Raw genomic sequence first — 13305 nt, 5'->3', positions numbered from 1 at the left:
CACACACTAACTCTCAGAGCCAGCATAATCTGATCTAATTTTTTAAGGAAACAGGTCAAGGAAAAGTCAACTAGATTAAACTTCAACTTAAAATTCCATTTTAACTCCTTTAGAGAACACACAAAACACAACACAGCCTAAAGGACGTTATATCCTAAAATCCTATTCTACAGCTCTGCAGCGTCAAGAAACTGTACAGAGAAAAGGAGGCAGAACACACTGTGCATTCTTCAAAAAGGGTACAGGAGAAGGGGGAAAAAAAGCAGAAGAAATGCTACGAAAGGCACAATATTTACAACTTAAGAAATGTCAAGAGATTTTTAGCCAGTTCAATACAGGCTTCACTGGTAGTAAAAATTACTCAAATACTGTGGATATTGATTTCTTTCTTTCCTAGAGTGTCAAAAGTTAGAATTTTAAAAAGTGCTTAAGCAAACATTTGCAAAATGAGCCTGAAAAACTGATTTTCAGCAATCATGGTACCTTATTTCATTTACTATGATCAAACATATCACCCTAAAGGGTTCCTCACCCAAGAAGCTAACTAGGCTTTCCTTATCCCTAGCTGGGAATACAGTCCAGTCAGTCCTACATCTTAAGGGCAAAAATGACTGGTAATAAGAAAACATGGCACAAGCAACCTAAATATCACAATTATGAGTAGAGTAACTATTGAAAAAGAATTCAATAATGATGTTAGGGTGTTTTTAAAAAGGCTGACTCACACATTCTTACCTATATTTTTATAAATAAATAAATAAATAGATAGATAAACCCTTCACATACCACAGGTAAGAATACAAAGCATTGGGCACACTGCACCATCACCAAACTAGGGATGATGCAATGAAGCTTAAAGTAACAATCTTTGATTAAATCAGTCGTATCTGACACAAGAGAAATATCTGCACTACAGCCACACTAGTGCTGGAGGTGCACAAATGCAGACAAGGTGCACAACTTCTAACCATCTTCTTGACATATTTATGTTTTAGCCGATGTATGTTTGCATTTAATATAAATAAACTTACAAAGGTACTTTAACTTAAGCTCTATACAAAATTTAAGAAAGACACCTAAATGTATATTCAAATGCTCACAGAATTAGGTAGCTGGAACAAATACTGGATGTATTAGTCTTCTCTGTATGTGAGAATGTGAAAGTATATTTAAAAAGCTTGTTATTTCAGAGGAACAGTAAAGTATAAAATCTCCAATATTTGTAGTGAAGGATGCTATCTTAAAACATAGCCCTTAATGATGCAGCAATACCTACTTTCGGGCCTCCTTTTTAAATTTGGTACAATACAACAACCCAGAGTTAACTTCTTATTTTAATCTGATTAATTCCTTATTTCATTACACATGGTGTAATTTGGATTTAGATCAAGTGCAGCTTTTCAGGTAACAAAGTAACAAATGTAGAAGTACTGCCACGTCAAGAGTAAAAACAAACAACAAAATCCTAACTAGTAAGATAGGCTAAATTCACGTAACTAATTGAAATATTAATGCTATTAGAGTAATTTATTTTGGTTTTGATACCTAGAAGATTGTATTGTTTTCTGATTAATTTTTGAGAAATTTATAGCAGACAGGAATTATCTATGCATACAATTATATTGGGAGTTTTGAATAAGGAATGCCTTTTGTAAGGCACAGTAAGCAAAAGTGGATGCTGTTCTTCATCCAGTGTAGGAGTACAGGAATGACTACAACATCAAAGGAAATGGACTCTATCCAGCTGCTTTTACAACAGAGGAAAAAACACTGATTGCATGTGGGTCCAGAGCCGCTGATGTTGTTAAACAAGCCATGTTTGATGTCCTCTCTTTTTAGAACTGGTTGTCTTCTGAATGATTGAACTGAACATGCCTTGCAGTTTAAACCACACAATAAACAGAAAGATAAGATTTCTGCTGTTCCTTTTACGGAATATTGTGATCTGCTTTTGATACATTTAGTAATGAACATTAGTAGTGGTAGCTGTGCTTGTTCTAGAGATCACTGTATTTAACTCATCCCTAGTGAGTGGGGAAGTGTAGTCTTGTTACTTTGTGAGAGTACAGTGGAATATTAGGAACATTTTAGCAGATTTCAGTAAGATACTTGAAGGCCTTGCAACAGAAGCCCCTTTGTTTACAAAGCAAGCAAATTTATGCCAACATTTCGCTCCCTCATAGGTGTCACGGAAGTTAATGAACCACAGTGTCAGTGTCCTGAGAACACTTTGTGTAAGTGTATCTCCAGCAGGTGGGAAGATGAAAGCTTCCACCTCCCTCTGTAGGACTCCATGGGAGAGGCACCACTGAGCTGCACCAGGAGAACACACAAGGACAACGGGGAAAAAAAAGCATGAAACAGAAAGTACTCAAAGGCATTTGCTGGACTGTAAGGAGACCATCAGGGCCATTCACAATTGATCTAAACCAACAGCAGCTCACAAAGCAGATTATACATCTGATAGAGAACAGTTTCTAAACACCTGTTCTCTTTATTTCTTTAAAGCAGGAACAAAATAAATCAGATTTAACAGTTGTTATCAAAGTTCAAAACTGATTGCACAGAAATGGAATTAAGGCTACAACCTGTATCCTGCTCTTAACTATTCCCTTTTTCACTGTTCTCTTAAACTTGCTAATAAACAGCCACACACCCACACTGATTGTCTGGCACCAGCCTGAGCAGGAGCAGTCTGACATCCACTGCTGGATTTTTAGGGTATTTCACAGTCAGTTTTCAGCACTCCTTGAAAATGCTCCACGCACCAAAGTCATGGACCCACAGTTGGACGGGACAGTGGACAAAACTATAATTCAAGTTTTCTCTTTCACAAAACCTACTATACACAAATAAGTTACTCTTCCTCTTCCCAAATATTTTCTCCACTATGTAACTCCAGGACAAGGACTGAAGACTTTCAGTAATAAATGCCAAGCAGGCTCTAAAGTTTCTCTCAAAACTATGATGTTCCTTCTCATGACCAGGACACCAATTCTCTCCTTCCTGCTTCAGCTGCACAGTGTTCTGCTGACATTTGGCAAAGACAATGAAGTAATAAACAGTGTTTCTACCCTTCAGAAGTAACTCTTCCTTTCTATGTCATTAATAGTATTACCAACTGATAAGACATGAACCAACACATGAAGAGGCAGCAGCAAAGCCAAGAATCAGCTTTAGGAGATGCTCTTCTATTCCAGGTCTGCACGGATTGTCTGTATCAGGATGACTCCGTTCTCTGATACGTCCCTCCAACCCACCAGGTTACTTCCTTGCTCATTAAGCAAAAGCAACCAGTGCTGCAGCCCTGGCAGGGACGGCAAAAAGCACAACGGGGAGGGAAAAACCCGCCGTGCTTGTCACCTCGTACACCTGCGCAGCTTTCTCAGTGTGTGGCGAGTCTGAGGCGTGAAAGCTGGAACTGGCAAACCCGGGCACGGGGCGGCGGAGCTGAGGGATGAGAGGGGGCATGTAAAGGCAATTTAATTTACTCTCTGCCCTGGTCCGACCTTCGCTCACACCGGACGGGAGCCGCTCCCAGCCCTGGGACGAGCAGGGGGAGCCCGGCACGGGAAGCTCAGCAAGAGATTGAGGCCGTTCCTGCCCTTCAGGCGGCCCCGCTCCCGGCACTGCCCCACGGACCGGCCCCGCCGGCGGTTCCACGCGGCCGCCCCGCCCGCCCCCCGCCTGCGGCGGCCCCGGGCCTTCCGCTTACCAGCCCGTCGATCTGCACTTGCTTGACGGCCGAGTCTCCCGCAGCCGCGGCTTTGCCCTTGCCCTTGCTGGCGCCGAAGCCGCCGCCGGCAGCGCCCGGGCCCTCTTTGCGCGACGCCATCGCTGCCCCCGCACGGCCGGAAAGAGAAACACGGCGCACAGGAAGCGGCCAAATGGCCGGTGCGGTGCGCGCAGAAGCGGCCCCGGGCGGGAACGAGGCCCTGGCTCGGTGTGCCCGGGGACAGCCGTGCCCTGTGCTTTCCCAGCCCGCGCGGCCCCGCCGGCCTTCTTGTCCACAGAATAAGGGGATCGTTTGCGTTGGAAAACACCTCCGAGATCATCGAGTCCAACCTGTGACCGATCACCACCTTGTCAACTAGACCATGGCACTAAGTGCCCCGTCCAGTCTTTCCTTACACATCTCCAGGGACGGAGACTCCACCATCTCCCTGGGCATCTCATTTTAATGTTTAACAGCCATTGCTGTAAATTCTTCCTGATGTCCGACATGAACCTCCCCTGGTGCAGCTTGAGGCCATTTCCTCTCATTCTGTCACTTGTTACCTGGGAGAAGAGACTGACCCCCACCTGGCAAGAGCGTCCTTTCAGGCGGTTCTAGAGAGCCATGAGGTCTTCCTGGAGCCTCCTCCGGGCTGAACACCCCCAGCTCCCTCAGCTGCTTGTGGGACTTGTGCTCCAGACCCTTCACCAGCTCTGCTGCCCTTCTCTGGACACGCTCCAGCCCCTCAGTGTCCTTCTTGTAGTGAGGGCCCCAAAACTGGACACAGGATTTGAGGCCTCACCAGTGCCAGGTATAGGGGGATGGTCTGAACATTAGACACAAATCCCTGAAGTACCGACTATTTGTTCAATTCCCAGGAGTGAGTTCGTGTTGTAGTAAAGGTTAAGTATTGGGTTTGCTTTGCTGCTCTATTTTGTTTGAGGTTTTTGTTTTGTTTTTTCTTTTTAATATTTCAAACCTTATCCACTCTTCTGAAAAATGCAATGGGCTGTGAAAGGCAGCTCTACCATACCCCCGAAAAGCTGTCCAGACACTATGCCAAATATGTGACTGCATAAAAATATACCTTTTCAACAATGTAGCTGACACTAATTTTTAACTAAAGGAGGGAAACATACTTCTTAAGGCCAATATGAAGATGTATCTGCATTTTCCAGCAGACGCAGACTCAGCATTTGCCTGTTCCTATAAAATAATTCTAACATCATTTAGAATATTCCCTACCAGCTCCCTGCATTGGTTCTGAAAAAATTCAAGCAAAGACTCTAGTGTAATAATCATCCCAACAAGTGAAATCATATCCTAAATGCCACTTATGTCACTGACTAGACTTGCACTGACTCTAACAAGAAAATTGGATCCCCAGCTTTGCTAAGGACACCTTGTGATAGATGTCTAAAGTAGGGTGAGATGAATCCCACTTTACATTTTCCATTGGGGGAAAAAACTCTTAAATGGAGATTGAAGGGGAAGTTCAGAATTGCAGGATCACTGAGGTCAAATGTACCTTGTGCCTCAAAGAGACTGAAGTGCATGTGCAGCGGGTGTTGGTCCAAAAGCAGTTTGTAGAGAGACTGATGCAAGAACTACCTTGAGTTTCAGAGCAGTTTGCTGTGGCCAGCAAGCTCAGCCATCACGTAGGTGTTGCAAATTTGAGTCCTGCCCTCAGCCGGTTTCAATGACTGAAGGTTGCACTCCCACTGGCATTGCCTTTTGAAGTTTTTTCTAGAGAACAAAGTTGCTTAATTCAATATTATTATTCCAGTGTGCTGTTACATTCACATGCATATCCAGTTTTAATTTACAAATATGATCAAATAGTTTTAATTAAAGAAACTACGATTAGGAAATAGTATTATGGCAATATAGTAGTTTTCAACTCTAGTCCATGGACAGCTGGAGATCTGTGGGCTACTTCAAAGCTGCTGTTGCAAGGTATTTAAATAGAAAAACATACCTTTTGTCAGGAAATGCACAGTGCTTTACCACTGGCACATTCTTAGGAATCCAAAAGGGAATTAGAGCTCCTGGGATAAGACAAATGTGATATATTGCTTCTGCCTATCGAGGTTTTGAACAGAAAGTCAATGTAATTTAAAAAAGAAAAGAAAAAAAAAAAAGTAGGTGCAGCACAGAACATCAGCATATTCAAAGAGGTTGCTGTGGGCACCCAAAATAGCCCTATTCGTGGGACTGGCATAGGGCTTACACTACTTAATGCACTGCTAGAATAATTCAGTCAACTTGGTTAATTATGATTAACATGAAAAATGAAACACAAATATCAACTCTCTACTTTGCAGAACTCCCCAGATCACTGGAGGCAAGAGGCCATAAAAAATTTCACCATTGAAAATACTGAATTCTTGAAAAGGAGGCCATGAAAAGGATGTCAGAGTGAAAAATTTGCCCAAGCTACTCAGGAAAACCACTGAACACATTAGAAAATTCAAGTAGTGCACAATTTCCATTAATCATTTTTAAATTATACTCTAAATTTAAAAGACAGCTGGAACCAACCAGAACCTTTTCATTCCCCAGTCCTGCTTAAGTAAAAACTTTGGTGAAACTGAGATGTGTCATCTCCCCCCACAGCACCTCTGTACCATATCAGGGCTATGAGCAGAACTAGAGCTGCTAATTATCTGATTAGGGTTCAAAGATATAATCCCTTCCAAATCATCAGACTGACTTTACCTTAAGGGCTAAACCTACTTGAATTTCATTTGTGTATGCTGCAGGCTAAGACCATTCACCAGAGAAGGGCTAACCTGCAATGACTTGTTACCACTTGGTAAATGGGTCATGTCTGAATTCTGTGTTTTTCTTTCCTATCCTCTCAGCAATTCCAAGTATTTCTAAGCATAATGAACACTTTAATTTCATTATCACAAAGTGTAAAGGAATAGGGAAGAATAAATTAGGATATACATATAGCAGTCTGTACTTGTACTGAGACACAAAAACACCCCAAACACAAACTTGCACTTATAACTACAGTTGTCTAAACCAACATTATTATGTAAAAAAAAAAAAAGTTTCCAGTAAAATAATCTCCAAAGCTTAGTGGCAGAAGACTCCCCTAGCACAAACTTAAAATTGCCTTGTAATATCTTGAAGTCTTACAGAAGTTTTAAGTTTGGAAAAGCTTGGTTTTCTGAAAGGGGTGAGATATCCAGGCTTAAGCTTTCAAATGTCATGAAACACAGGGATGTGGCACATCTTCATAGGAATACATTGGTGACCTTTCTCAGAGTCCTATCATAGGAAATGTACCTACAGCCAGTGCGCTGCTTAAAAATGAAGTCACAATGTAACATCTTTTCTGCATAAAGTAAGGCTTGTATTTGGGAGGAGGGTAGTGAATTTAAGGCTGTACCTAATCCCTTTGTACAAGTAAAAAGCTAATTCTACATAATTCTATGCATGTCATGGAATCTGCTCCTTTTGAAATCCCCTTCTTATTCACAGGACACCTTTTGATAATCGCCTGTCATTTACACACCACTCTCATAACCCATAGGGAGAGTGAAAATCCTAATGACAAGAGGTCTCTCTGTATATCTGTGGTGAGTTGACTCTGGCCAACAGCCACACACCCACTCAGCCTCTCGCTCACTGCCCTCTCTCAGGATGGGGGGGGGAAGCAGAAGGATGGCAAGAATACTTGTGAATCACATTTCCAAAGCCATGAGACAGACAAGATCTCTCAAATGCTCAATCTTTTCTTTCTTTTGTCCCCACCCCCACCCCTCAGGTCTCCTCAGCAGATGCAGTTTTGCCAGGTGTGTGCTTGTGTAACTGTAGAACCTGTAGCTGCAGCTGCACTGAGCAGCGCTGCATGCCATGCACAGGCAATTCCAAATGCCAACTCCAGCCTCAGGAAGCAGCATTGTGTATAAGCCTTGTATAATTCAGGGGTTTCAGTTATTTGTGTTCTGCTGACCACAGCAATTTAAGACTCAAGGAAATTAAATATCCCTGGGCTATCAACCCATGCTAAGGAAGGTTCTCCCTGATAAATGAGGCTGCTCTCCACACCCACTGTGTTCAGATACCACTGATCCCCAACTGTGACTCACTGAAGTCAGGCCCTTTGCATACCTATTTCTACAGCATCTACAACATTCCGTTTCACTGCTAAATAGTCACCTTCTGAAATGTCAGATATTCATCCAGTGCTTACTACTTTCCACAGAGTAGCTCAATGGGAAAATTTAAGATCAGGCTACGTAAATGCATGAGCATTTTGTGCCAAAGAATTTTTCAGTACTATTATTTCTCATGAGGCTAATTGTGATTGTAGAACTTATTGGTACCAATACAGAATTCTATTCCACAGTTTTTTCTAATTTTCTTCAAGAGAATCAATGTGAAGAAATTGGTTTTATTGGCTTTTTTTATTTGAAATAGGAAATGGAAAGTAATAAGGTGCAGTAGTGATAGAAAAGTGGTAAAAGTGGGAACTGCAACAGCATAGAAACCCCCAGGGACAAACATCAAATGCAATAAAGCAACTACAGGTCCAGAATCTAAACTTTGAAAATTCAATTTATTTTCTCTAAGAATGGAGGTTTCAGAGGCTATGCATGGTTTCAACCATGCTCTTACACAGGCAACCTTTTAGCATTTTCTAGACTAAATATAAAAGCATTATTTAAAAAAAAAAAGGGACAGTAGCGTAATAAGGTATTTCTGCAAATGAAGGAAATATTAAAAAATATAAGGTCTTCCCTTGGGAAAGTTTGGGGGTTTTTCCACTGCTCAAGATTTTTTCTATGCTTTTTTCAGTGACTGTTTTCCAATGAATGTTTTTAGTTACCTTCTTATTCACTCTTTTTACGTTCCAGGTGTTTATAGCTATTTTTTATTATTAGTTGATCATTTACTATAGCACCTCAAACCCATTACCATACTACTAACGGGAACAAAAAAAATGACAAAGGAATTAACCATAAAATTGCCTACCTGGAAATGCATATGATAAAACAAACTTGGACATTTTAAGTGCTAATTTTGGTCTGTAAAACAAAGTCAAGTTACTTTCCAATGTTATTGTATGTTTCTAAGCAGAGCCAGACTCTTCCTAGAGTATCCAGTTAGAAAATTGTGTAAGCATAGACAGCACATAGGTTCTATCACCACAATGTAAAGATTCCACTTCTCTGTTCCCAGTTATATGATTTCTCCCTGAAATCAGTGAAGGGGTGAAAAGACACACTTCAGGCCTGAAGTCAATTCTCTTGCACAAATCAGAATTTTGGCCATAAAGTTAATTTCTTGTTGGAGGTAGGCTTCCCACATAATTTCTCTTTTGTGTCAATTTGTTCAGCCTTCTCTTCATTATCAATTAATGCACCTTCTGATTCTTAATGACATGCAAGCCATCACATGCTGAATATAATAGCCTTCTCTAAGGAGAACAAGAAATGAGGAAACAAATGCAAGCAAGCATACCAAAAATCCAAAATGTTTTATGTCTTCCAAGCTTCCTGTCAGCTCCAAGGGAAGACAGAGTTTAAGAGAAATAAAATGGACTTATATTTACTTTCTGTCAGAAGTACTAAAAGGGGGAGAGGGATTTTCTGCTCAAAATGAAGCAATAGGCACAATAGAAGATGAGGTGTAAAGCATCTGTTCTTCCCCTCTATTTTCCTAGCACATCAGCAAGAAGATAATCAGGATTTGGCAAGGTATCTTCCTCTCTCCTGTGTTCTTCACACTTCACAAACTGAAGTTACAATTCCAATCCTGAGTATTCCAGTAAGACTTCATATTTTTCTACATTATGGCACTTTTACATCCCTCAAGCGCTTCTTCAAGCCCTGCAAGTGCAGAGGGAGCAGTACAGCAGCATGTCACACGTGGTGCAGAATGGCAACTAACTGGTGCAGACCTTGAGGAACAGTGCAGGGAGGAAAGGCTGCTCTGAAAGGATGCCCTTGTGTGTCCTTACAGCAGCACGACAACAGTTGTTTAACATGTGCATCTTAAGGAGCTGCATCAACCAAAAATGCTGCATAAACTGAACAGTGTATCAGTAGTGTGCATCTATTCAGAAAGACAAAAGATTTAGTTAAATTGGGTAATTCCCGATTCTGTTCATCTTTCATAGGAATTTAGCTCAAAGTCAAAAAAGAGAGAAAAGATGGTATAACATTTGAGAAGCTGTCAAGAATCCCGGTGATTATTTTCAGCCCTATAATTTCTTTCAGCTCCAGTAAGAAAGGTAAAGTTGCCTGCAAAATCTTTGTTCTCCGGAGCATTCTCAAAGTATGTGCTGCTATAAACAGTCACTTAAAACCTGCATTTATATCCACTGTATTTTATTTCTTACCCTTGCAAGCCACCGGTATGTAGTGAAACTAAATATGCCAACTTCTACATTGAATGTAGGCTTTGTACGATACACAATTTAAAAGACAGTTAATGTGGGACATACAGTGATGGGTAGTTATGGTTAAGCCAGAAGTAATTTTTCTAACTAAAGAGTATAGTAACAGTAGAGCCAGAAAAGTGCAGAAAGCTTTGTCATACACAAAATTCTCATCTGCTAAGATCATACCAATCCATAAAGGAAAAACAGAGCTTGTTGCAGCCATAGTTATTGTAAATCCAGATGCTGTCTTCCCTTGAGATAACAGAAAAATAGGCACTGTAAAAGATGGATGTACATGATGAAGGTTAAAATTCAAAAGCTCAAGACCAGTCTCAGGGCAATAAAAGGAGGGCCCAGTAATGAATAATATACCTTCTGACAAATATAATTTAGCAATAAATGCTTCTGAATCTTCTTCTATGGCTTATACATGCCTCAGAAGAATTAGAGAAATACACCTAGGAAAGTATTTTCAGATACACTCCAACGATGTTTTACTGGCCTGTGTTTATTATAGTTTTGTTTCCAAATGTTGTAATTGAAAACCCTACCCTTTTCTTTTTTTGAAAATCAGTTCATTTCTCATATTTAAGCATGGTGCTAAGATTTATTGCAGATAACCACAGAGCACATTAGCCCAAAAGAAACACATTCAGATTTAAAAGCTCTGACACAGGACAAGTTTGGGAGAATCAGAAGCTGTTTTCTCACCAAGCTACAAGTATTTGCCAAGTGCCAGCTATTAAGGTAAATCCTTGTTACTAGGCCTACATCAAAGCTCTTCTGATAAAGAAAAGCTTTCGCTTTAAGTAATCCATGTCACAGCAATTTTGTTATTTAAGTCTACTACAGCAGTACCTAGCATCTGAAAACCAGAGCTGAACTCATATATGCCAAGAGATACTCTGCTCTGCAAAGACTTAATTTTCTGCTGGTGCACATTTTGTGTGCAGTGTCACTGGTGAAGCCTGGTTTCCTGGGATGCCTTCTCCCCATTTTGCAGGTTTGGGAAGTTCAGCATGAACTTGGATATAGAGAAAGAAGGTCATCTTCTTTTTCATAAATACTGTGTATTTACCCACAAGCTATTAATAGTATTGATAAAGTGACATGAACTGTTTTATTAGATCAGAACTGTACCCTGGTCCTGTATCTGTCTAGCAGCAATCAAGGACTTCTACTGTACTTCTCTGCACTGCTATAGTACTCTTATAGACATTACTTTTAACATCAAAAATTTATTAAAAAAACTTCAAAAGAATTGCACAGAAGTGAAATAAAATTTACAGAATGGTACTTCAAGTAGTTTATCATCCAATTAATGCTGTCTTCTGCACAATGGAGAAATCTGTGCTCTTACACAGCCCTCTGAACATATTTACCATACCAATTGCATTACAACTTGTCTGTGATGATAATATTTACCAATTGAATACGGAAAGAGTATCTCATCACAATGGAATTTAACACCCTACTCTGGATTACATCTTATTTTGCACTTAGTTCAAAAACTAGTTCAAGCTGTCATTTACTTTTTATCTCCATACTGCAGTAGCAGCTGTTATCATTGCAGATTCCTCATTCTGTCTGTAAGGTGTGGAAAATGTTCTTAATACGGAATAACTGCCTCTCTTTGGACAGTTACTTAGTTGTCATCATACATACACACACACACAAAAAAAACAAAACCAACCAACCAACCAAAACACTACTTGAAGAAAAAATAATTAATCTAATACAGTTTTACTTTGGAGTCTTGCTGAGTGCTTTTGTCTAATATTTTAAATAATGAAACTCTGCAGTTAGATGGAACAACTGGGTCATCATAGCACTATGGGAACACATCAGCCACAGGACTGAAGTTTAATAAAGGCTTTTAAATTTAGGACTATGTTTAATAATGAATTTAACATATCACTTAGCTCATAATAAGGCATATATGCACGTATATCCGTAAGACTCATGAGCACGTGCAACTGTCCCCTGAAGACAACTGGAAAGAAGGATACTGGCAGAAAAATACTGTCAACAGCACAATCGGATCCCATGGAAAATATTCTCAATTTCCTGTTGATTTGAATTTCTAGAATAGTAATCAAATCATTTATTTTTCAGTTTCTCTTAATACTAACTAACTTGCTTCAAAGCACATATTTCTCATGTCTATTTGCTAGCAAAAAGACCGATATGACAGCTGGGTATTTGCTTAAATGACCTTAGAGCAGCCTGACTGATTACAGTTAACTGGCAGGTACTTGCCGTGTTTTTTCTTGCAGCACAGTTGTCCCCTGCAGAAAGATGTCTCCTGTGAAACCTGCATAGAAAGACATATGCTTCCAATTATCATTTTGATGATGTTAAGGTATCACATTCCTTTGCCTGCCTAAAACAGGGGCATTAAGTTCAGATTTTTAATGCCAGATGTCTGGTGTGCTGATATTTTCTGTTGGAAAGGGAGGAGTTTGTGCAATAGCTTTTTGAGTGGCAGCTGTTTCTCCAGACTGCAGTGAAATTAAAGTATTTGTCACTGAAAAAAAAAGAAAAAAGTTAAAAAAAATGGATAAAAAAAGAAAAGTAGTATTAAAATGTAGAATACACGCTTTTTGTCTTCAATTTTGTGCACATTGAGCCTAGGTTGATGTAGCCAATGAAAAGAAACAATATAAACAGGTGTTGAATAAGCCGTCCAAAGTATTCCTAAGACATCCTAAGCCTTCTAGGCAACTAGCGAGAGGATATATATAGTCTCTAGCTGCATCAGGGGAGGTTTAAGTTAGACTTTATGAGGCATTTCATCACAGAAAGGGTGATTAGACATTGGAATTGGCTGCCTAGGGAGGTGGTGGAGTCACCGTCCCTGGAGGTGTTTAAGGAAAGACTGGATGTGACACTTGGTGCCATGGTCTAGTTGACAGGGTGGTGTTCAGTCATAAATTGGATTCCATAATCTCAGAGGTCTTTTCCAACCTAATTGTGATTCTGTGATTCACCTAATTCTGTGATTCTGTAGGCTGATGTGTGATTAAATTACAGTCTCTGCGACAGCAATTGTAATTTTATCACTACAGTGGATTAGGAAAAAAAAAAAACAAACTAAAACAAAACACGTGTATTTCTGCTCTTAGGGAAGGGCAGGAGCCAGCACAGCATCGCATAACAGGGGGCACTGAACCAGCCCTCAGGTAACCCG

General features: G+C 40.2%; 1 protein-coding gene across 1 annotated transcript in view; it reads right to left on the bottom strand.

The window, feature by feature from the left end:
* EIF3H (eukaryotic translation initiation factor 3 subunit H) overlaps window positions 1-3864 on the bottom strand; it is an 86332-nt gene extending 82468 nt beyond the window's left edge. Inside the window, exon 1 of the mRNA XM_027645680.1 lies at window positions 3716-3864. Within this exon, the coding sequence (XP_027501481.1) occupies window positions 3716-3835 (120 nt within the window). The 5' untranslated portion in view covers window positions 3836-3864. The remainder of the gene's footprint in view (window positions 1-3715) is intronic.
* Window positions 3865-13305: the final 9441 nt, after the last annotated feature.

The sequence above is a fragment of the Corapipo altera genome, unplaced genomic scaffold, assembly GCF_003945725.1.
Source record: "Corapipo altera isolate COAL_440 unplaced genomic scaffold, ASM394572v1 51, whole genome shotgun sequence".
Classification (NCBI taxonomy): domain Eukaryota; kingdom Metazoa; phylum Chordata; class Aves; order Passeriformes; family Pipridae; genus Corapipo; species Corapipo altera.
Note: the sequence above shows the minus strand (reverse complement) of the source record. Positions and strands in the feature narration are given on the sequence as shown.